Raw genomic sequence first — 22,886 nt, 5'->3', positions numbered from 1 at the left:
TCGATTTTTCTGATCGTCGCGACGGGTCCAATTAACGATCCTTCGTGAATGATTATGCATTTCGGAAGTAGCTGCTTATCCCCGTATCAATTTGTATAACTTGGATGTTTATCATTTTGTGTTTTTAATTGCACGACTCGTACGCTGTTCCACGTAGATTCGTAACATTCTCATTTTTTTTTCTCTGTTTTCTTTTTTTCTATCAAATTAAATAAATTCTCTATTTTATCCTGCTACTCACGAGGATTGACCTACTTATTGTACTTACGGTCGGCAATATTTTTCGATCTTCCATAGTGTTATTCTTCCATCTATCCAAAAGATCCCATGTTCAGATGTAAATCTACGTTAGCTGGAATACAAGGTATTTCTAGGTATCGACCTCGTTAACCGGACGCTGGGTGGTTTTAATAAGCAATTATAAGCGCGACCTGTTGACCCACGGAAACGAAATCATGAGTTCCGAGAAGAACTCGTGCCGATCCCTTGCAGGATCTCTCAGACAACATCTCTGAAGTCACGACTTGGTACATTTTGTACCGGTATCTTTCCAGGAAGGTAATCCTCGGGCGAATTGCTCTTTCTTTCGGCCGAAAGATCTATGCGAGCTACGTATACGAGGTCAGGATCAAAGATTACTTTGAAAACACCGAGCCGATTTTCAACGTTCTCTTTTCAGCCTAAGTCCTCTGCTTTTCAAAAGCGGATGCTTTTAGGCGCTAGAACCTGCAAGGTTACTCGACACGTTCCCCGTGCAATGGGTAACAAGCGGTTAAACGATGTCTGAAGAATTTTTCCGATTAGAAATCAGTCGTCCATACGACTGTACTTGATACGATGTTGATATCCACCTAAAAAGAAGAGACAACATGACGTACGAACGTGGAATGCTGTACTTAAAACGTAATAATAATAATAATAATAATAATACTAATAAATACTCGCTATTAGTTAGACAATAATAAGCTATTAGAGTAGGATGATTTTCTTAATCTCTTAACTACCAGTTGCAACAAATAACTTTAATCGGCCAACACGAGCGACGAGAAATATGCATAAGCTACTTTTGCATAAACGAACGAGAAGGATGCGTCTGACGTGCAGGTATAATTGATCCACGCGAAGAATTATGAATTACTATTGCAGACGATCGCGGAAACCGCCATCTAATAGAATAGTAATTACAAGAGTGTTAGGATCTTTTAGATCGTCACGGTAATGGATTGAAGCTCTGATTAGATGTATCAAGATGATCGTAATGAGGAATCGTGTACGTTAATTGATGCGAAACGGCAATCGTTGCGAGATTACGTTGCATGCGATGAAAATAAACGCGAAAGAGAATTTGAAAAAAGGAAAAGGGAAAAAGGTCGAGTCGCTTGGACGTTTCTGCTTCTTTTTCTCTTTCCTGCGAATTTCTTATTATTTACACGTGCACACGTGCAAGGTGAGCGGAGAGCCGAGGTATTAATCGCCAGGGGGACAGTGATTTATGTCGGCTGCATCAGGAACTCATTAGGCCAAGTAGCGGATGACGTGTAACGGCGCGAAATTTAATTTCATCTTTTCCGAGCTACCGCCATTTTGCCTATTTCTCGCCGCCGCGAAATTAATGGAAATTTTAGAAACGCGTACGTTGTCCATCGGCGTTTCCAATACCTGCTTTTTCACATCGATTCTTCTAATTTCGCAAGTATTCACGGAAACGCCAATAACGCGCTAGGAACTGGCGAATTCTTGAAATCTTGACGCGTTAAGTTACGACATTTTGTTATATTTTATTGTATTTATATCTTTTTATTATAAAATATCGGACAGATAGTTTAATCGCCTCTTAACCTTCGTTTAATTTTTAATTCCAACGAAATCACAAAGAGGAATCGGTCTCGTTGTTTTCGAACGATCAATGGAAAAACATCGCCATTGTTAGCTAGGAAAAAGTATTTCCCAAGAACGACGATGAATTGAAAAGAAAAAGCAGCTCGTTCGGAATAATATTTCATGAATCTACTTCGCCCCTTTGAGAAACTTACATTTCTTCTCGAGGAATTTAAATTAAAGGAAACGCGCGTTCCGTTATAAACGTACGCCGGTAATTTATCGAAATTGCCATGAAACGATTCGATCATCATCACGGCAGCACGATAATCGCGTTTTCCAAAAACGTTCGTACCTCGATGGTTTACCGCGTGTTCCGCTGATGAAGATCGATGTAAATTAGAGCGTAGGACGTTTTAGTCGTGCCTTTTTTACTTTGTACTAACGACTGTGCTCTAATGGCACGTTAATCGAACAGAGGGGTCCCGCTAAATGGCCATCGTAGCACCGCGGTGCAAAATTGTCGTGCAGTGATCGACGGCGATCAAATTCGTAGATCCTTTCGGTCGTAAACTGAAACGGGACAACCAGGTGAAACGCAGGAAGCGGAGATAGTGGAGGCTGCAGGTACGCATTTTATTAGCAGCTATTAATCTTTCGCCGACAGAGTATTACTGCACACGGGTATTTAACACCGCGGGTTATGAAAATTCACTCTTGTCTGAAAAAAAAGGTACATCATCTAGTTACCGCTGATATCATCGGCACAGATATCTCACGTTTTATGCTCGTCGTTTCTTACTAGGCTCGTACTCGTTTTACGTAATTCATACTACTTTTTCCGTCTCTTTTTCATCTGGCTATACCTGCTATTTATTATTTCCAACTTCGAACACCGTACGTTCCTGCGAGAAGAGATACAGCCGAGAATCGAGTTTCGTTGAACCGAATCGTATAGCGCTTAACGTCCATTGGAAATATCGAACGTTCTTTTCTTTCGAACAAGGAAATTCTATCGGGTTGGCAACTAAGTGATCGCGGGTTTTGCCATTAGGTGGTAATGACAAAGACCGCGATCGCTTAGTCGCCAACCCAATACATCTTCGTCGTCGATTCACCTAACCGACGAACAACATGAAATCTTCCTTCCAAGGCGATTACAAAATATCGCGTCATTTACTTATCCGTCCAAATATAACGTAACCTGTTCCATTATCTTGCATTGCGAAACGCAACCAATTATTATACTTTGTGGAAAAAAGGATTAGAATCCCATCCGAGTGAAGAGTGGCTGCAGGCGTCTCGTTTCCTCGTTGTTATTATTATTTCTATCGCGTTATTATTCATCGCCTCCATTAATCTTCCATTAAGTCGACAAAAAGCGCGGTAATTCGAAAAGAGCCTAAGGAAATCGACGAGACTCGTAGTTTCCGTAGATTTCGTGTTCGTTGGTCGTCGAATTTTCCGCAGGCGAATATTTTCACGACGCGAAATGTCTCATTTCGCGTACAAAATCGTTCGCCACGCGAATAAAGAGACATCGGCGAAAGAAACGACAGAAACTGGGCGTAATTTGTCGAGATGATCGTAATTTGTAAGAAGGACAGGCTGGATGGGTGTTCTCTAGTGTTCAACTAAATGCTCCTCATCGGGATAATGAGAGGATTTGCTCGTCCCGGCTGCATTAGAGCAAATGATCCGGTAGATGCGCTCCATCACTTCTCGCGCGTTCCTCGTTCCGACGATACACGTCCTTGTTCGTTCCTTGACTGTACAGTTACTCGGATGGGAAACTCGGCCAATGACTCCGAGGAACAGCAGCGAAATGGCAGCCGAACAGGTGACGTTAGTTTTGGATACGTTAGGCTCGTTGATTTTACCTTCGACCTGCGATAAACGCGCGATTGAAAAGCTCGGTTGAAAAGTGGCAGAAGCGCGATTTCTTCCACGAAGCGGATCGGCATAGAAACGACGCGCAACGTTCGTACGTATTCACCTAGAAAAATGGTACGAACGTTCTCTAACGCTAGGTTGATACAGTTATACGGAATGAAATGGGAAACTCGGCCGATGACTCCGTGAAACAGCAATGACATAGTGGCGGAAGTGTCGACCTTGGTTTTAGACGCGACACGCAAGTTTCAAGCTTAAATCGATGATTTGCTCGTTAAGCTAACGAGGTTTTATCATAAATCTCTCGAAACTTGTACCAGCTTCTTTCATCCCACTTTCACTTACAAGCTTGTTGTACGAAACCGCGTGAAAAAACAGTCGATCCATTCATTAAATCTTACGAACGAGTTGACGTTAAACCTGTTTCGACAACCCCGATACCCGCGAACCCGTTAACGAATACGCTTCTCTACGGTTCCGTGTGTGCAATAATTGCCATTATCGGGAATTAAGCAAAGAAGAGAAAACGCGTGGTGGAAAAGCCAGTCGCGCGGAATTCTTATTCGTCGCTGGCAACGCAAGAAACGTTCGAAGGATTCTTGAATTAATCTTATTGCGATTCGAATATAATTGGGTTTGCAATAAATTCACTTCCTTCCGATACTTTCTAAGTGAAATGAAATACACGTGATACGCGTCTCTATATCACAGTCATAGTTTCACAGTTTCACAATTTTGGAATTTTATTACGAGATTTTAGCGATCGCGGAGTCTCCGCGATATTTTGATCGAAGGAGTTGACCCATTGTCCAAGATATTGACGAGATCTCTGCGTCTTTAACGACGACGACAGGGCTCAACTTCGCTTCTAGATATTTCGCAGAGGCGGCACGGCGGTGAGAACCTGTGGGATTCTTTATCGATGCCTGTCACTTCTTACCATTCCTGATGAAACGTATTTATTAAGAGCTCGACGTGCCTGCGTATGTTTCTTCAGGCGTCGTACGGTCGCGTTACAGTTATCGAAGAACACCGTAAAAACCGCTAAGAAACCTGGCGAACTTTCAAGATAGGATCGCGCGTTCGACTATCTCTGAAAACGATTATGCGCTATATATGTACGTTGAACCACGAACGAACTTCCTTTAACGTAACGCTTTTTCTCAGTTACGAATTAATTACGAAGTAAAATTGAAAGATCCACGAGCCATAAATTATCGCGTGGATCTCGTGTGATTCTCGCGTGATGCACGATCGAAATTAAACTACGTCTAAGATCTATAGCCGTATACTTTCCAATTTTATCTTATTTCTCTACGTCATCCGTCTATCTATCCCTCGGTGCAGCTCGTTAATATTCAACCTTCCATCGAACAACCTGATCGATCTTAGTTTCTCATAAAACCGCACATTGGCCTGTCCGATGTATCTGAATATCGTAACGGGCGAAGATAAGAAAGGGGAGAAGGGAAAGATAAGAAATACTGGAAAAGATCGTAGAACCGTTGGATTCGCGATAGAAAGTGGCAGCGGCGATTTACGGAAAATCAAAAAATTGCTGGAAGGCGTGCAGCCGCGAACGAGGAAGTCCATATTCACCGGGTGAAGAAGCTCGAACGTGATCTGAAGAGGAAATGGGACCACTGGGTGGGAGTGAGCCAAAGAGACGCTCGCAGACGATGAGTTGGCGGAAAAAACTCGCGAGACTCGCCGCGACTCGTTTCGTCTCTCATCTACCAACGAGGAAATGCTTGATGATGGACGAAGCGTCTTGATTACGTCTCCGAGTCATCTGGTCGCGCGATAATTACGACGTGAAGCTATTCGCTTCTGTATATGTACGTGTCATTCTACGTATTATATATGTCTTGTACGTGTTACCTGGTATAGATGTACCTTATTTTTAATGCATAATACGTATTTTCATACGATATTACCGAAGGCGTAAGTATCGCGCGGAGATGAGACGAGGTTGTTTGGCGTTAGTGGAGCTTTTATTTTGGCGAGGAGGGGAAAATGCAATTACGCATACCCAGTGACCCGTGTCACAGGGTCATGTGAGACTCGGCAGGTGGTACGCCACTATAAACCCCTCCTCTATCCGCGCCACCCCCGGAACCGCAAACGGTGTTGGTGGACCTAAGTCGAACAAAGTCTACCTTTGCGATTAAAGTCGATTTTGTGTCCTCGACACATACGTCACAATATACGTAAATCAATACATAACGTCAGAAAATATTACGTATATAACGAGTTCGATTTGTACGTGATTCTGGAAAAAAACGATCACTGACAGGATTATGAAACGAGCGTCTAATCATGTAAATAATATTCGAACACCTTAGAATCGTAATATGTGTTTGTTTGGAAGAGAAATAAAAGAGCTCCTCTAAAGGTATAGAAATATACGGGTGTATAATAATGTTGTTAACGGCGAAGTTATTAATCGTTGGGGGGGGGGGGGCGAGGCTGATATATTGACTGTCATGGATGCGACAACCGATCATTCTAATCTACGACACGAAAGCGGCTGGGAAAAGCAAAAGCCTTTTACACGGTAAATCAATTCGTAATCGTGGCCTTCCAGTACGATCTTACTAACCCAACGGACACGAGGCAACACGAGGCGATCTGTACGCCGATGATTCTTCGACGTTGAATGATTTAACTCCGCGAATAGATCGGGCGATTAAACGTTAAATACTTTAAAATGAGAGAAAATATACATCAGCCGCCTGCCATTCAAACCATCGGCCAGATAAACGTTTTCATATTAACCTTCGGGTAATACGACAACTGGTACACGAATTTAGTTCACTTTCGAGTTTCCTGCCTTTCCGTTTCGTTTATTCGTCCATGCACCTTTTTCTACAACATCGACACCACCGTTCTCTTTCGTCTCTTTCTTCCCTTTGTCCCTATATCTTCCTTCGTCATGCACGTGCATCGAACCGCCTACCTAACGCGAATAATTTTATTTTCTCGCCAGCCGGCGAGCGTGGCCAGTCGTGAAAGCAACAAATTAACCGACGACGCTATCGTAGGTCGATACCGGCTATGTAAGCACAGTGAGTTATAGAGTGTTCGCTGCAACCTTTGCCGTGCACGACCCGCTACCTAACGCCAGTCCCGTTTCCACGTGTAACAAACGTAATTACGCGTGGTAATTGCCTCGCTTTGTCGTTCTCGACGATCGTACATAGCGTTATTGTCGAACGTTAGAAAAATTCCGCAATTGCTTGCTTACTTTTACAGATGACTCTATTCGAACGATAGGTCCAGTGCTACTTTTCACGAAATGATATTTTGCGTTCGTCGCTACATCAGATACGATACATTCTTTTAAACGGTAAAAACGTATCGAGGCAGGAAATAAGGTAGAACTTCAATTAATTTTGCAACTAACGGGATAATGCAAGAATTTTAAAAACCGAAGGTGATTGTCGTTTGCGCGAAGCTTTTCGATGATTGTTATCTTTTCAGCGGAAGATCGGAGGATACGAAGATCGGTGGATGTTTTAATTCGTAGCTGAAGCGTGTACATGATGTAATAATCACGCGAATCAGGGATAAAGTAAACGGAGATTAGCAATTTTTCCATAATTTCACGCTCTTTTTATGATTGCAATGATTTTATGATGTTAATTACATCAGTCACGATAAAACTTCTGAAAGACCGGACGGAAACGTTTCTCTTATCACCTACAACTTAATTCGTTGTAACTGAGATTAGTAGACCGAAATAAAGTCTATTTCATTAGATAAGGTAACTATCAACCTCATTCGTTGTAATGAAATAACATGCACAGAAAAATATTATCGCAAACAGTCTGCGAGTCTCTTGAAACAATTTGGTATCGATTAAAGCGTAAGAAAAATTGACGAATAAATAGGTATTAATTTACGGATAATTAACACAAATTTACGATTCGTATTGCGTTTAGAAATATTCATTAAATAAAATAAATAATTAAAGACGGAGGCGTAAGAAGAAGAAGAAGAAGAATATTTCGCGTAAATAAAATTTTGACGATCTTAGTTTATTCGAATGTTTCCTACGATGCGATAAGAGTATTTTTTTGTGGAAAAAAAAAGAAAAAGTGACGTCGACCGTGACAGGATTCGAACCTGCAATCTTCGGATCCGAAGTCCGACGCCTTATCCGTTAGGCCACACGGTCATCTAGGGGTGGTTACCCCGTTCATAAAAACCTTCATCCTATCCGACTTTGAATTTCATTAAAAACCTATAAATAAACTTCGATTTTACATATTACATATCTTACATTGATTTTCGAGATCTATTACTACCATAGAATTAATAAAATACGAAATTTATGCTAATTATATAATATGCCTACTGAGCGGTATAATTGAGTCATTTCGCCTGTTTTGGTGGAATACGATGTTCACGTGCTAACAAAAAGTATGATTAACAGATATAAATATATATATATATTCAATTTTATACTTGAATTTATATCTTTAAATGTCTATATTTCTTAAATTCTAGGTAACATAGTATATGTATTTTCAATATGTATTTCTAATAGAGATAAAATATCTCGATAAGATTGCTAAAAGCGTAGTTCGACATTTTACTTGATTTTTATCATTTTTCGCTCAATCGATCGTTCTAATAATAACAAAGTGGCAAACTTTATTACAAATAAAATTCAGTAATATCCTTCCAATTATAACAATATGTTCCACCTTAGGACTTCTACCGGTACTTCTTTGAGCAATATAATGCTCAAAAGAATCCCCAATCTGCAAAAAAAAAAAAGAACGGAAGCAGAAAAAATACCAAACACGCATCTACTGTAAAATTCGCCACTAAATCTCACCCTACGCCCCAACGTCCGATTCCCACTCGTTCGACGCTGTGCACGATACTCTCAACGTTCGAAATAAAAATCGCAAAAATCAAAAATCAAAAATCAAAGGAAGAGCAGAAACCTATTTTATCTGCAGCGAGGCTCCATTGTTCCTCTTGTTATTACATACATACATACACGTACAGACACGCAGACACGTCGAAGAGGGAACTGGGACGTGCGAGATAGGGTTTTCCGTGCTTCGCCATAAATTCTCTACCCAAACGCCATCACGCTCCGCTCGGTTCGAGGCCGAACAGGCTTAATGAAACCGACGATGAGGCGGTAGACACGCGGCAATTATCGAGCCGAGTGTTCGAGACTGTTCGGTGCTCGGGGCGACCGTACCTTCGGAAATACAATCGTGGAAAAACAATTTTGCATAAAGGGAAGATAACAGCGAGGGTTTTGATCGACGATAAACATGGAGGCCCCACGGCTCGTCACGATTTCTTTTCGTTGCCGATCCACGCGAAACATAGAGGATCCTCTTCTTCTTCGTTTCCTTTTTATTCGTCGTCGTCTTCTTCTTCATCCTCTTCTTCATCTCCTCGTTCTTTTTCTTCATCTTCATGGATGCAAGCGAGATAAATCAAGGCCGTGCAATAAATTCAAAAGACTCGGACGTTTTATCCTTCGGTAAATACGCTGATACAGAGGATGATTTAACAGTTCCCGCCTCGCGGTGTAGCTTGTTAGTTAGACAAATGTAGCGTTGTCGTTATGACTCTCTTCCTCTCTCTCTCTCTCTCTCTCTCTCTCTCTGTTTGCCTCTGTCTCTCTCTCTCTCTCTCTCTCTGTTTCGCATGCGAAGCTTGGTGATGGTGTAGCGGCTCTTGGGAACTTGGCTTTATTTGGACGATAAAAGCCGAGGCCGGTTTCATTCGAACAAATGCCAGCGTGTCCTTCGAATTTCGCTTCGTATGGCTCCTCGTTGCCCATTGCAACGTGTTTCAGGCTTCATGCTGTTCCATCGTGGAGACGGGTGTTAAGGTTCCATAGCTACTGCTACCTTTTACGAATAAAGGTTTGATAGTGCTAGTTTACGAAAATTCTACCTGAACATAAAGACTTGTTTAAACGTATCACTGTGAGAGTTTGAGATAGTAAGAGACAAAAGTCTCTATTTACTTGCCGATTATTCTTTTTTAAATATTCGTTGAATCTCCCACGGCGCAAGGCCTACTTGCTCCTTGTTCCATGCAAAGCTCCAGTTAAATGGTAATACCGTTTCATTGATCGCGTTGTGCGACGCGACATTGCGTCATGGTGAAATTTCGAATATTTCGCTGTCTTCGCCGTAGAAGATTCATAATTCGTTTATGTACCCCGCGCTTCGCCATTTAATACGCGATACCGTTTAATGCACAACTTTAATAAACTTTGAATAGTAAAAAAGCTTATTGCTAATTACGTTTGTGTATCTTATGAGATAAAAATATTTCTGCGGAAAATTAAACGGTAATAATAAAAGGATGAGCAGACGTGGCAATGGCGGACAGCTGAAATCGAACGAAATTATTCTTGATGTAAGGTGGAACGTGCCCAGAGAATCGCATGCCAACATGGTATCCCACTATTGTCCAAAAGGCAATTAGCATGCCTCTGCTGACTCTTCTAGAAAAGAGGGGTGAATACATTAAACACTCCTCCGGATACTCGTCGATCGTGCGTGGGAGAACGTATTTCTGTGAACGTGGTACACGTAACGTGCAACATATTTATTTCATAGACACCCGTTACCTAAAAGTTCCCGGATATACAGCAACTAGCAACCACTTTCGTCACCAAAAAATTACCAAGGACTATCGTCCGAAGATTTTCATGTACGCAACCGATGAATATTTTCGAAAACTTCCTTCAACGTTCCGCCTTTTACTTTCGTCGACGGTATATTACGTTAATATTAATTTGTCGTGTTTGTAGTTTAAAAGTTTCATTAGATATTAAAAAGTATTCCACTTGAAGAATTCACGTTTCAATTACGATATTGCGAGCTTCTAAGTTTAAGACGAACTTCCAACATTTAAGCATTCCAAACCACAAGCCAGCGTCTAAACCGGGAAAAATAGAAGAAAAATGAACGCGGACGTAACTGACAATGGACGGTAGACTAAAGTATATTAAGCGTTGTGGAGACGAGGGCCTGAGTAAAGCGGGCTGAATGGCCGAGTTAATTTAGATTCCTCGGTGTACCTCTTGCGGCGTAAAAGACGTCGAAACGTCCGGGCGCGTTTCAATGTTACGTGATGGAAGCCCGGAGCCCGTTCTACGGACTAAAGCGCGTAATTGACGTAACAACGTACATCATGAACTTTCGCATAGCCGCTGCCCGTTCCCATTTATGGCGTTAACTAACGACGGGTGGCCATAACGCGACCACGAAGGGCTACCATAGCGATATACCGGCACGATTGCCCCGGTGAAAGCCTGACCATTGTCTCTGTTCGCGGTCGTTTCGACCGAACAAGTGTTTCCGCGGCTCCCTGCCATGCATCCGCTCTTTTTCTGATTTATCTGCGCTTTGTACAGAAGCTACTCTCCTCTGACGTACATCTTCCAACCTGTTAGCTTGTCTATGCGAATCTATGGTACCCAGTTTTAACAGTAAAATGTCACGTTTCAAAGGTTGAAACAGGAAGCACTATATACATCCTCGCTTAAGATTTTTTAAACGATTTTTATTTGTGCGTTAGCGCAATCCTACGCTACGTATGTTTTCCAGTTCTTGATCCGCTGAACCGTATATGTACCGCTGCGAATTCGTTCAGCACAGCTTTGGACTTTTTCGTATGCAACGCTGGTCATTTAGAGATTCCGTTGTGCAATTTCTTCGAGTTCTATAACACGCGTGTAGTATCTAAATAGTCTAGAGTAAGGACAAGAAAGGATGTTCTATTTGAAGCGAAGTTTAGTTTTATTTTAACAAGCAATATCCAATGCAAAAACTGATTACAGTATCTTCGTACGTCTTATTCTAACACTCGGCTCACGACTTCTGTCTCCCCAGGTCAAAAGATGCTGACCCTCGACCCTCGCACCCTTCTCCCACTCCTTTACTCATTTAGCTTTAACGTCACCAAGGCATGTACTCTTAATTAACTCTCTTTCTTTCTCTCTTCCCCAGCACACTTTCGATTCTTAGTTTATACCTTAAATTTACAACTTATACTATCCCGAGAGAACTCGAACTTAAATATATGATAGACCAAGCGTATACCCCCGCCCCCCTTTTTTTTATATTACACGCGTTTCCTCTGCTTGTTACTGATTCTTGTAGTTTACTCGCATCCTAGTAATTATCGTAGATAAACGAAACGTTTACTCGATACACGTGTAATTTATGTACATAGCTGCTGAGTAATTTATTACGCGATTTTGTAAAACTTCCTTTTGACAAAAACCATCGACACATCTTATATACGTTGATTTTTATTTTTCGTTGTTCCGCGATTCTCAGGAACTTGAGGCAATAAATATTGTCATTGGGTTTGGCATCGTTACGACCAGTTGTTTGGTCGTTTTTCGGGCCTGCAGGATTTATACGCTTCCTCGAACATCGAACAACCTTTAATCATTCATGGATAGAACAACGTGCAATGTTAATTATCGGTGGAAGCGCTGCAAGTTTCGTTCTGCTTGTCAATAGCGATTAAAGTATTATAAACACGCAGGAGAACAGCGGCTTTCAAACATGGATTACGGGATCATGGGCCGGTTTGGCCGACTAAAGGGCGTGTTACATCGCATACCAACGTGCCTCGTATTGGGCCTCTGCGCGGTGCGTGCGCAAAATTCATGGAACGGTCCAAAAAAAATCTCCGTTGCCGTTCTTGCATCTTCCCTTGCGCCTATAATCTTCCAAGACCGTTCACAGGAACAGAATTTCTCATCAAACATAGCTCCATTTCGATTTCCGAAGCATTCGTCTAACAATCTCATCAATTTCATGACCTTTTCAATTTCATGATCCATTTCAAGGATTTTAAAGTCTAACGATGTCTATATTTGTTGGAATATTAACTGGAAGAACATTCGAATGAAATTTAGAAAATTGCAAGTTAATTGCAGTAATAATTTTCCGTCACAAAAACAGAAATTTAAGCGAACTATGACGCTACGAGTACATGGAAAGAGAAGGTAATAATAGGAAGTTACGACAAGATTACGATAATAATGAATCAAGTTACGCCCTTGTTACGAGATTAAACAGATCACGCTTGTACTCCATCATCTAGTTCGTATCTTTTATTTTTCAACATTAGCAAATTCATCTATTATAGAACAAATCCCTATAATGAAATAACTATCATAAGAACTGTTATACAAGCTTGAAGAAGTCCAAGCATCGCTGACATCAATTTTACGGTCGTCATACGAGACTAATCTGGCTGATTAAAATTAACACACTCGATGCGTATCGTTTAATTATGTCTCCTGCTTTACCGACGCAATAATTTACTTAGCCTTGTAAATGTTGTTCGATGCGTAAAAAAACGAGCATATTCTTCATCCGTGTACGTGGTGTTAGGTACTTAAAGATTATTCGATCGGTAATAGCTCTTCGTCGTTAAGTAACTTAATTAACGATTAACAGGAATGGTCGACGCGCACTGTGGTTAGTCTAATCCCTGGATTATAGGTTGAACGAAGTACAGCTGACACGAGAAGACCACGAGTACTTCCGGTAAAAGGGGAGGGACAAGGTGTAGCGTATCATTATCGAATATACGGTTCGTATATTTCCTGCAGGTGGACGATGATCTTCGAAACGTTACATCCGTGTAAAAAACCAAGGTCTTTAATTTAAATTTTTTACTACGAAATTTGTCTTTATGTTGCGATACGTTCGTTAAGAATCTTCGAACGAAGTTGATTTCTAGACCAAGAAATACGACAAGAATATAAATACAATGGCAACGTATATCTCGTAAGAATGGAATAATTTCTCTCTTACAACGATCGTTTCAAAACGAATGCATATAATGCAACCGATTTCTCACTAGCACCGCGGTTTCCCTTCTCACGATAAATTCTTTACAATATAATAATATTAATTGCAATTATAGTAATTCTTCTTCAGTTAGCCATAACAGTCTAGGAATAAGTTCCCTGGTTTGTTTCCAATTTAGCCAGTCAAACGAGACGCGTTCGTATTTCAAATGCTCGATGAGATAAGAAATGTACATTAAATGTTTGCAAGGCTCCTACATGCATGAGAAAGACTATGATTAACTGCATCATGGTTGTGTACGGAATACATTGTTCTCGGTTGACGAGGCAGCGAGAAAACACAAGTTTCTGTTAACACTAAACAACGACGTTATGAAAAACTTGGCAGTAGTCAGGTAATTAAGACAGGATTGTTAGTCCGGGTTGTCTCGCGGAAGGTAAAGGGTCGCTGTAAGTGTTTCAGCAGATACATTAACACGGTTTTCATTCGACGATCGCACCTTGTTAGGCTGTTACTCGCTTTAACGTGCCGTGAAATCGACGTCCACGCGAAATTATTTTGGTTTCTTTCTGTTAACGAGACTACGTGCCGTAGGAAATGGAAAAGAATTGCCTGAAAAAGGTACCAGTGGCTCGACTATTTCGTTCTTGAAAAATTGCTAACGTTAAAAATTGCTAAGACGTTAGTTCGTTTTCCATTGGTTCGTTGAAATTTGTCGCTTTTTCCGCCTCGATAAAATTACTGCGAACATCGAGACACGGACGATGAAACTAAAAAGAGAAGAATTAGAAAGTCTTCGTTCTACGTGTCTCAACTTCTCAAGTTTCTAAAATAATCTCTGCAATTAAATCTTCGTAAAAGCACGCGTAAAGCTATAAAAGCAGAACTTCCATTCGCCCGTTTTAGTAAACGTTGACTTTTAAATAATTGAAATCCAACACCTGGTTTCGTATTAACATTAACGAAACTTGAAAGCAATAAACCTGATCCTCGAGATATTATAATATATTCCTCCTAGCTACTCTATAAATTGAATCAAAATTACGATCGAACCGTCGATCATATAGTATCGGATAACAAAAATTAGATAACAAGCTGCTACGATAAATAAGCGAACAAGCTCGTCTGGAATGGAAGAACGATCGTATTTCATGCACGAGCCTGTTAAAATTAAGGAATGGCGCGAAAGCTGGTTGATTTCTTTGTACAGAAAAGGAAAGGGCGCGAGTTTTCTCGGTTGTCGAAGAAAGACGACCGCTCTCAAGCTGCAGTTCCATCACTCACAAGCAATTTGAATGATTCATGAGTGCACGCGTCCGTCGTCCGCATGAGAAGGGGGAAAAAATAACTAACTTTCCCGTTTACAACCGTAGGAGATTTTCATGTAGGACTCGTCGATGATCCCTAGTCGCTCGTTGAAAATCTTGCAGCCACACCGCGAAGGGGGTGAAGTTTCGCTCGGAGGGATAGCTTCATGATTTATGGAAGATGCGTCGAGTACCTACCGCGTTGGAATTATTGGCAAGATCCTGATATGTCTTCGTCGCAATTGTCATCCTGATTGTAGGACGGTAGTATCTTGCCACGTCAAATGGCCACGTTGGTCATTTGTCCATTTGCGATCTCGTCCGGACACGGTTTTCAGCGGACAATTTCAGCCTATTGATTTCCATTTGAAGAGGATACGTATTTCGTTTGGCGAGTGCGCTGAAAATTAGTAGCACGCGTGAGAACAGGTCTTTGGAGTTTCGATTTTTAAAGATTAATTTAGCAACGTTAAACGATTTTTAATCGGTCTTTATCTCACGTCTCGGGACTTTGCAATTTCCAATGTTCAAACAGTCCGTCGAATAGTCGAATAGTCGAATTTTCAAATTGCAGGATTTTAATGTTTCCAATTACGTCGCTAATGGCAGTAATCGTTGTAATCGTAAAATAGATGTAAAATAGGTTTAATTTCGTTAATCGCTTTAGAGGTGTCGTTCACGTTTGAGTTAAGCTATGGATAGATATAACAATAATATTCGTGGATGTATGTGTCAAAGATCTTGACCTGGGCTAATAGATTAAGAGATGCATCTCGGAAGGCCAATATTATTCGATAAAAAGAAAACACCCAGTTTCCACACTTGTACCATACTATATAGGTATCTATGTGCGAATTTACGTTTAAATTCAAGCATTATTAACGCGCAGAGGCAGCGAACCCTAACGAGAATAGAAGCTCTTTTATTATAATCGATTGACCAGCGAATAATGTGGATTCATCGATGGACACATCGATAGATTTGATAATACGTTCGCGGTATCTGTTGAGAAATCTAACAGGAGGTACTCGTGTTTCGCATCTACGAATTTTTCCAGCATGTAATTGCGTACTGAAACGATCGTGCATCACGTGTGCGATAAGTTAATCGCGATATTCGATCGTACGATAAGAGGGTTAACGCGTTTCGAGCAACAGATGCAGGAAACACGTTTTCTCTGCTGTTGGCGTTTATACGTGCTTTTTGAAATCTTAATTTCTGTACTACAATAAAACTTCTGTAGAAAATAGAACAAGTTATTGATCAGCTCTCTGCGCTTTCTTACGTATCGAAATAGATTCTCTGTACGGCAAAATACGTTCGTTCGAACTTTCGTTCATCTTTTGCGAAGGATAACGTTTATACGTGTAGAGCTGGTTCGACTAAATAAAAAGGAAAATTCCGTTGAAATAATCGTTTGCCCCAAGACAAACAATTATCGGTTTAACGCTTCACACCTTTCTAAATGTATTTAGCATAGATATCGTTTTCTACGCCCACGACAAAGTGACTTTTTCTTCCATTTTCTACTTAACGGTACCAAGTTACGTGGAACGCCTTGAGCTCGAGCCACCTTTAAAAATTTATACGTGACAGTTTCTCGGAGGTAGACAGTTGGTCTGTGAACTACTTAGGGATTTCTCTATCTTTTTAGTGAGCCATTCCCTCGTCCAGTCGTATATGTACGATCGTCCAGACCCTTTCGACTACCAGCACGAGATAAGACGATCGTTCGACCGTGGAATTTTTTAATTTATGACCACACGAAAACTCCGTGGACAACGAGTTTTTGACTCTATTAGCTTTTAACAAGATTGAAACGTTTACGTCAAACACTTTATTACTTTCTCTCCTTTTTACGTCTTCTTCTTGTTAAAGCAACGGAGTTCGGTTACGCGTCTATGAGTAGATCGATCGTCGACAAGATCGTATTCGTTCGTTGCTCTGCGTGCTTTTTTATACCGAAATTCTATTCGATTTTATTCGAATAAGGAAAAATTTGAGTTTACGTTAATTTAGATTCTTTATAGTTCGTATCGTATTACAGTCTGTCACTTCCATCTGGAAAATAAATGCTCGTACAAGGCCATATTTTTGTAGACCGAAGAAACGATATACGATGGTATAGAGAGTTAAGGATCTATTTGATGTACGGACGCTTCTAAAGTCGTTTCATATTTATAGCGGAATAAATCAGAAGGCAAAAAGAATTTCTGATACAGAGAATTTTTAATGCACTTTCTAGCGGACGTTGGCAAAACACGGAATGCCATCCATCATAATCATCTTGGTAAAAGTGTATCATGGAATGAACGACGTTGCTCGATGCCAGCGAAAACTGGAATGAAACGAATCTCGAGTTTAGGCACGTTCCACCAGGGATACAAGATTTCAAAGGCAAACATAATATATTAACGTTTGCAAACGTTACAAGCGAAAGAAAACGCGCTGATAAATCTTTCATAACTTATAATGTCACTGGAACGCTTTAGAATTCCGCTACAAGACATTCGCGTGTATCAAATCTGAAATTAGTAAAAACGTTCGTTAAAACGTATCTGTTGAACGTTAATAATTTTTTATTTTCATTTGCTTTCAGACTGGTGTCACGGCACTGCAGAGGACTGCTACCGAGGGTCATTTGGAGGTAGTGGAATTATTGCTGAAACACGGCGGCGACGTTGCTCGTCAGGATAACGTGGTGAGTCAGAATTTTGTTTCATCGTATACTCTTTTCCTATTGTGTTTTTACTACGACGACAGATCGTTACATCGCGACCGGGAAACTACGTTACTTGGAAATCTACGCACTCGTTTACGAAAATTTCCTTCCATTTGCTTCTCAAAATAATTTCACCGTACATCGACTTCGGTGACTTTAACGCACGGTTAGACAAGAAGCGCTACCTTTTGCGCAATCTTCCTCCCCTACAGTATATTACGGTATAAACGTAACTATATATACACACATATTTCCATTTTCCAAAATTCCGATGTTTTATCGGACTTTTTCGTTCGACTTTTAAACTTTATTTTATTCGCCGCTGTAAATCGTTGCAATCGGTCGAGCTATGCAAAATCTGAGTCAGCGTACGGCTAACTCCAAACCGTATATAAACCACGATTATTTCTGTCTATTTCCAAAGAAGATACAAAATACAAAGAGAACCGTATCGAAAGCGAGGGAAGATGCATTCACGAGGAAAACTCGTTTGGCGCGTCAGAAACGCATAAACGTATGTTTCTTTAGTTATTTACCAGCCCTTTGGGCGAACAAATTCAAGAGCTGTACAGTATACTCTTACGTTGATACGCGTATGTTGGTTGGGCGAGCCTTTGGGCGCACAGCACCCGATCCACGAGCAGAAAAACGAGAGGAAAAAGCCGGCGCGGAGAAATCGCTACCGGGAAGAGCGACACGGAGGATCGCGATAATTTCGTGTTTTTTTCTTTTTCGTTCTTCTTTCTTTAGAAGAAACAATTTACGGGGATTTTTGTTGCTACGCATTGGCAGCGGTCTTTTATCACTTTCTCGAAGTCGATCCCTCGAGGCGTGGATTTTTATCGTTTTGCCACGGCAGTTTCGTAACGGCCCGGCGGAACGTGTCCCCCTTTACCGTGGTTAACGAGAACGCGACACTCGCCATGGATAATAAATCCACGGCTGTACCGTGTCCATGTCGCTTGATAGATGCGATTACAGCCGAGAGGATATGGTATATCGCCGAAGCGACTCCGTTGTAAATCGGCGAAAGTAAATTGGGAAATGGCGACGATGCGGAGATTTCTGTTTTCTGCGGAGGAACATCGCGAATTCTTGGGATCGCGAGCGTACGTACTCGGGCAGATAAATTTACGGCGAAATTGCGTACAAGAGTAACGCAATGTACGTATCGTGGAATATCGTTGGCGAAGGTGGCATTATTTCGGGGCCACTAAAAATTTTTCGTTTGAGGCTTTGTTTTCGAGAAAATCGACTTTGAATTTTTGCTCGGTACATGTGCACTTTATCGCGTCTCGTTATAACGGATCTCACTGTTGAAAAAATCTCTCGATGGAAAAAATTAAAAAAAAATTTTTATTCTATATTTTCGACTTCTTTTTTCGCGTAGAATCACCCCCTTTCCGCTTGTACCACCAGTTACCAACCACCCTATATATTATATTTGGCCCGATCATCGTACTACGGGCTATGCTCGTAATATTTACGTTTGGTCCCATCATACACTACAGGATATGTCCGTGACATTTACGTTCGGCCCGATCATCGTACTACGGGCCATGCTCGTAGTTGTAGGTTAAGGGGTTAAAGCAGGAAATAGTTACACCGCCGGTATTAAGAAACTCGTTGACGTTTTGCACGAATTACCCGCTGTTCCCTGGCTTGGAAAAGTACTTAAGTGATTTCTGTCATTGAGCACGATGGTAGTAATTATCGAAGGAAGAAAAACGCATCTGCGAACGTTCGATCAACATTCAGCTACCGAAAGTCTCGTTAATATCGTATGCAAATCGAATGCAGCATGTTGCTGGCGACTGTTCGCAGGTGCGAACGTAGCACGAAACTCTTGATCGATGATTATCTCGTCGGCCACGACGATACACGCTGCTGTCATCAAAGGTCAGAGTATGATAGGATCGATATCGACGCCGTCATTAAGTCGTAAACCGTTTAATGGCTGTCATTACCGATATCGTATCGCGTTTATCCTGGTTTCGCGTTAAAGAGCCGCGTTCTCGCCGACCGGGGATAGCGATTTCGACATTTTTACAAGGCAGCAATTTCGCGGATGGTGCCAGAGTCGCCTCGCGAAACCAACGACAAGAAAATCACGGTAGGCGTGTATATTTTACGTCTTAATGATGGCCTCTTATTGATCCCCGAATCTTGCCACGATCGGCCACGAAACACCACGGAAGGCTTCTTAAATGATATTTATAATATCGTCAGAGAAACGTGGTGCGGTAAAGTGATGCGTTTAAACAACGTAATCGCGCGTACTTTGCTACTGAGACACGATCACGTCTACGTTATTTTTGCTGAGAATTTTGGATCTTAATAGACGAAATAATGGTATAGGAACGCTAAATTTACACTTGGAATTTATGTTAGAATAGTTATATATTTATTTGATAAACGATTTCAAAGATATTCATCGATGCACACTTACACGCGTCTCACCTTCTTCCAGATCAGACTGTTAACCGACTGAACAGTTTACATTTCTTTATTTTCTAGACGCCGCGCACACACATGCTTCCACACACTGGTATTTACATACAAGTATCGCTACTACGCAGCTAACCTGGTCTAGCACATAAAATTATACATATGTCAATAATTTTAATTTCTGATTTGAACCGTTCAGAAGCCAGATTCTTCGACTATATTATCCTTCGTCGTAAACTTATTTATTGCAAGAAGATCACGTAAATAACAATAGATTGCGAGGTAAATTTCAAAAATGCTATTTACAACATCGCCGCTCTTCTCTGAATTTTAATTTACGTAATTGCACGTTTCTTGATGTACGGCCAGGAGTTTGCGAACGTCGTTTATTTCAACGAAATTCTACCTAGCGTTCGATTAAATAAACTTCAGCCGGATGAATTCACGTAACTCGTACGCGCCCGAGATCTCTTCGTTACTCCGTACTTCCTGCACTGTTAAATTTCATAAAACGTCGAATAAAGAATTAAGCTTGCCTTACCCGTGCCGCGTTTGATCGAAGTGAAATTCGAGCGATACCTCGAAGAGAAATAGCATTACGGTTACTATAAGCGACTTAACGTTTGACGTATTACGATCTGCCCTGAGTAGTAGCGATTGGAAAACGATTAATCCGTGGCGCGGCGCGCGGCCAAACATTTTCGATTGATTATTATCGCGCCGATAATCGTGGTTGGTACCGATGGGATCGTTTAATGAGCAACAGACACGTACTTAAGTCGGGAGGAGCGGCCATGCTGGCCCCGTAATGCGTGGTATTAAGCGCGCAGAAAATATTTATCTTCTGCGTTGTTCGAGTAGTTTCGCGGAATTCCACGCTGCTCGGATGTACGGGGCTGCTCCTTAAACTCGCTTGCCGGCCAAGAAGATACGAATATATTATTTCTATGGGAGTCGGTGAGACTTCATCGACGATCGTTTGATGAAATTATGGAAATTTATGTATCAAGAAATTGTAAATTCCTGCTGCTGGCCACAATTATCGCTGGATCTACGTATGGTACCTTTTCGCCATATTTCGCGTGGAAACATCGCTATATGGATATGATGAACGTAACGCTTTTAATTAATTATTGCTTCTATACCTGTTTTTTTATGCGAATCGATATGATTCTAGCTTTCATCAGAATATGGTCAACGAGATTAGGTACATACAGCTTATCGATCTGTTGACGCTGGAGAGTCGTTTACTAGATGGTTTATACGAGGATAAATGGATAATTTGACGCAGACAAATAATATGCAGATTACGATTATTTTTATTTTATTTTACATAACCTTTCGCTCGACGATGAATTTTCCTATTGAGAAACTCGCTTCTCTCTTAACTGTGTGCCAATCTTTTACCAAGACTTTAAGCCACTTAACACTTCGACTGCCACGATGGTCGTATGTGACGGGCCACGGTTTCTCCTGTGACGCCATCATCCGGGGTCATTGGCGACCGGAGCGCTTGAACTTTTTACAATTGTAAAAATTGAATGAAAATCGACAGTTGGGGCATTTTGAATACAACCGATAAATAGAAGATACTTTGAGATAAAAAGTGCCCCGTTGAACAATTCAACATTTTTACTAGAAAATCGATAAAAAAAAATGGGGACAAATCTTGCACTGTGTTAACACTAGAACTACCACACCAGTCAAATCGACTGGATTTACAATTTATTTTAAAATTCCTACTTCATGTTGTATTTTTTCCACAATGATGTAATCACTTCCGTAACGATAACTAAAAGAATAATATAATGAATTTTATTTTGTTCTTTATGTATTCAGGCTGAAAATAATTTTGTATCGAGGCTACTTATACCAACACCAGTCTCAAAACGACTGGTACTTGTCCAAGCGTAAAAGGGTCCTGCAATCTGTTCATCGAACCCCAATTGACCAGTTTCCTCGTTTTCTACAACTTCGCACACGTTTTTTTAAATTTTTACCGCGTATCGTTCGATATGACGATATCAGATATCAAGAAAATACCCAGATGCTAACACTAGAAATACCACAGCAGTCAAAATGACTAGTTCTACAATTTTATAAACGTGTCAACCCTCGTTTAAGGATCCCAGATGGATTAATAATACCAAAAATCTACTACGTAACATGGAATTGCTTCTGTAAGAAAGTAATAAATCGATAAATATACAAATATTCTATTATTACGTATTTTTTAAAGACCAGTCATTTTCACTGGTTTTGGTAGAAATATCTTCGTGTTAACTATCTGTAGTTCTAGTGTTAAAACACTGTGGCGTCCTGAGCTTAACATGTGATTTCAGCGTGGCAGTTAAACTGTCAAGCTACCATTTCCCTTCTACTTCGAACGTAAAATTTCTTCGATCTTCGTTCAGACGTTACCATTCAGCTCCACGAAACAACGAACCATCTTCCACGAATTCTTCCATCCTACGATATATACAGAACAGGATTTTAACAAGGTTCGTGGTAGAATTTTGCACGGCGGGGAGTCCCCGAAGCGCATTCCCCTTTTTCAATCGGCGCGATTCGCAATTCCCGATGTTATCCGGGTTCGAGTGACAGCTCGGCGATATCTCGCCGCGTATATTCGCGGCAACCAGGATGCAAATGTCGAAAGACTCGAGATCGGCCAAGAACAAAACGGTGAACGAGTCGCGGAGGGCTATCGACGCTCGTGAATCGATTCTCGATAGGAAAGAGAAAGAAACGCGTTGGTGCGAAAGAATGCGCTACCACGGGCGTCTCTTTCTCGCGAAATTCCATTCTTTGTATCTTGCATTCTCTGGATACGCCACGTATGTTAAGTCCCTGCTTTCGTTCTTGGCT

At 41.1% G+C, this 22,886-nt stretch overlaps 1 protein-coding gene and 1 non-coding gene across 4 annotated transcripts in view; one reads left to right on the top strand and one right to left on the bottom strand.

The window, feature by feature from the left end:
- The window catches only part of LOC117241683 (ankyrin repeat domain-containing protein 6), a 133,769-nt gene that overhangs the window by 62,332 nt on the left and 48,551 nt on the right, over positions 1-22,886 (top strand). For all 3 annotated transcript variants that reach the window (XM_033507676.1, XM_033507677.1, XM_033507675.1), the window contains one exon: positions 17,448-17,549. In XM_033507676.1, the coding sequence (XP_033363567.1) occupies positions 17,448-17,549 (102 nt within the window). The remainder of the gene's footprint in view (positions 1-17,447; positions 17,550-22,886) is intronic.
- On the bottom strand, positions 7,819-7,891 carry Trnar-ucg. The gene has a single exon. It is a non-coding gene; the product is annotated as a tRNA-Arg (tRNA).

Source organism: Bombus vosnesenskii, unplaced genomic scaffold, assembly GCF_011952255.1.
Source record: "Bombus vosnesenskii isolate JDL3184/JDL3185 unplaced genomic scaffold, Bvos_JDL3184-5_v1.1 scf7180000016261, whole genome shotgun sequence".
NCBI lineage: Eukaryota > Metazoa > Arthropoda > Insecta > Hymenoptera > Apidae > Bombus > Bombus vosnesenskii.
Note: the sequence above shows the minus strand (reverse complement) of the source record. Positions and strands in the feature narration are given on the sequence as shown.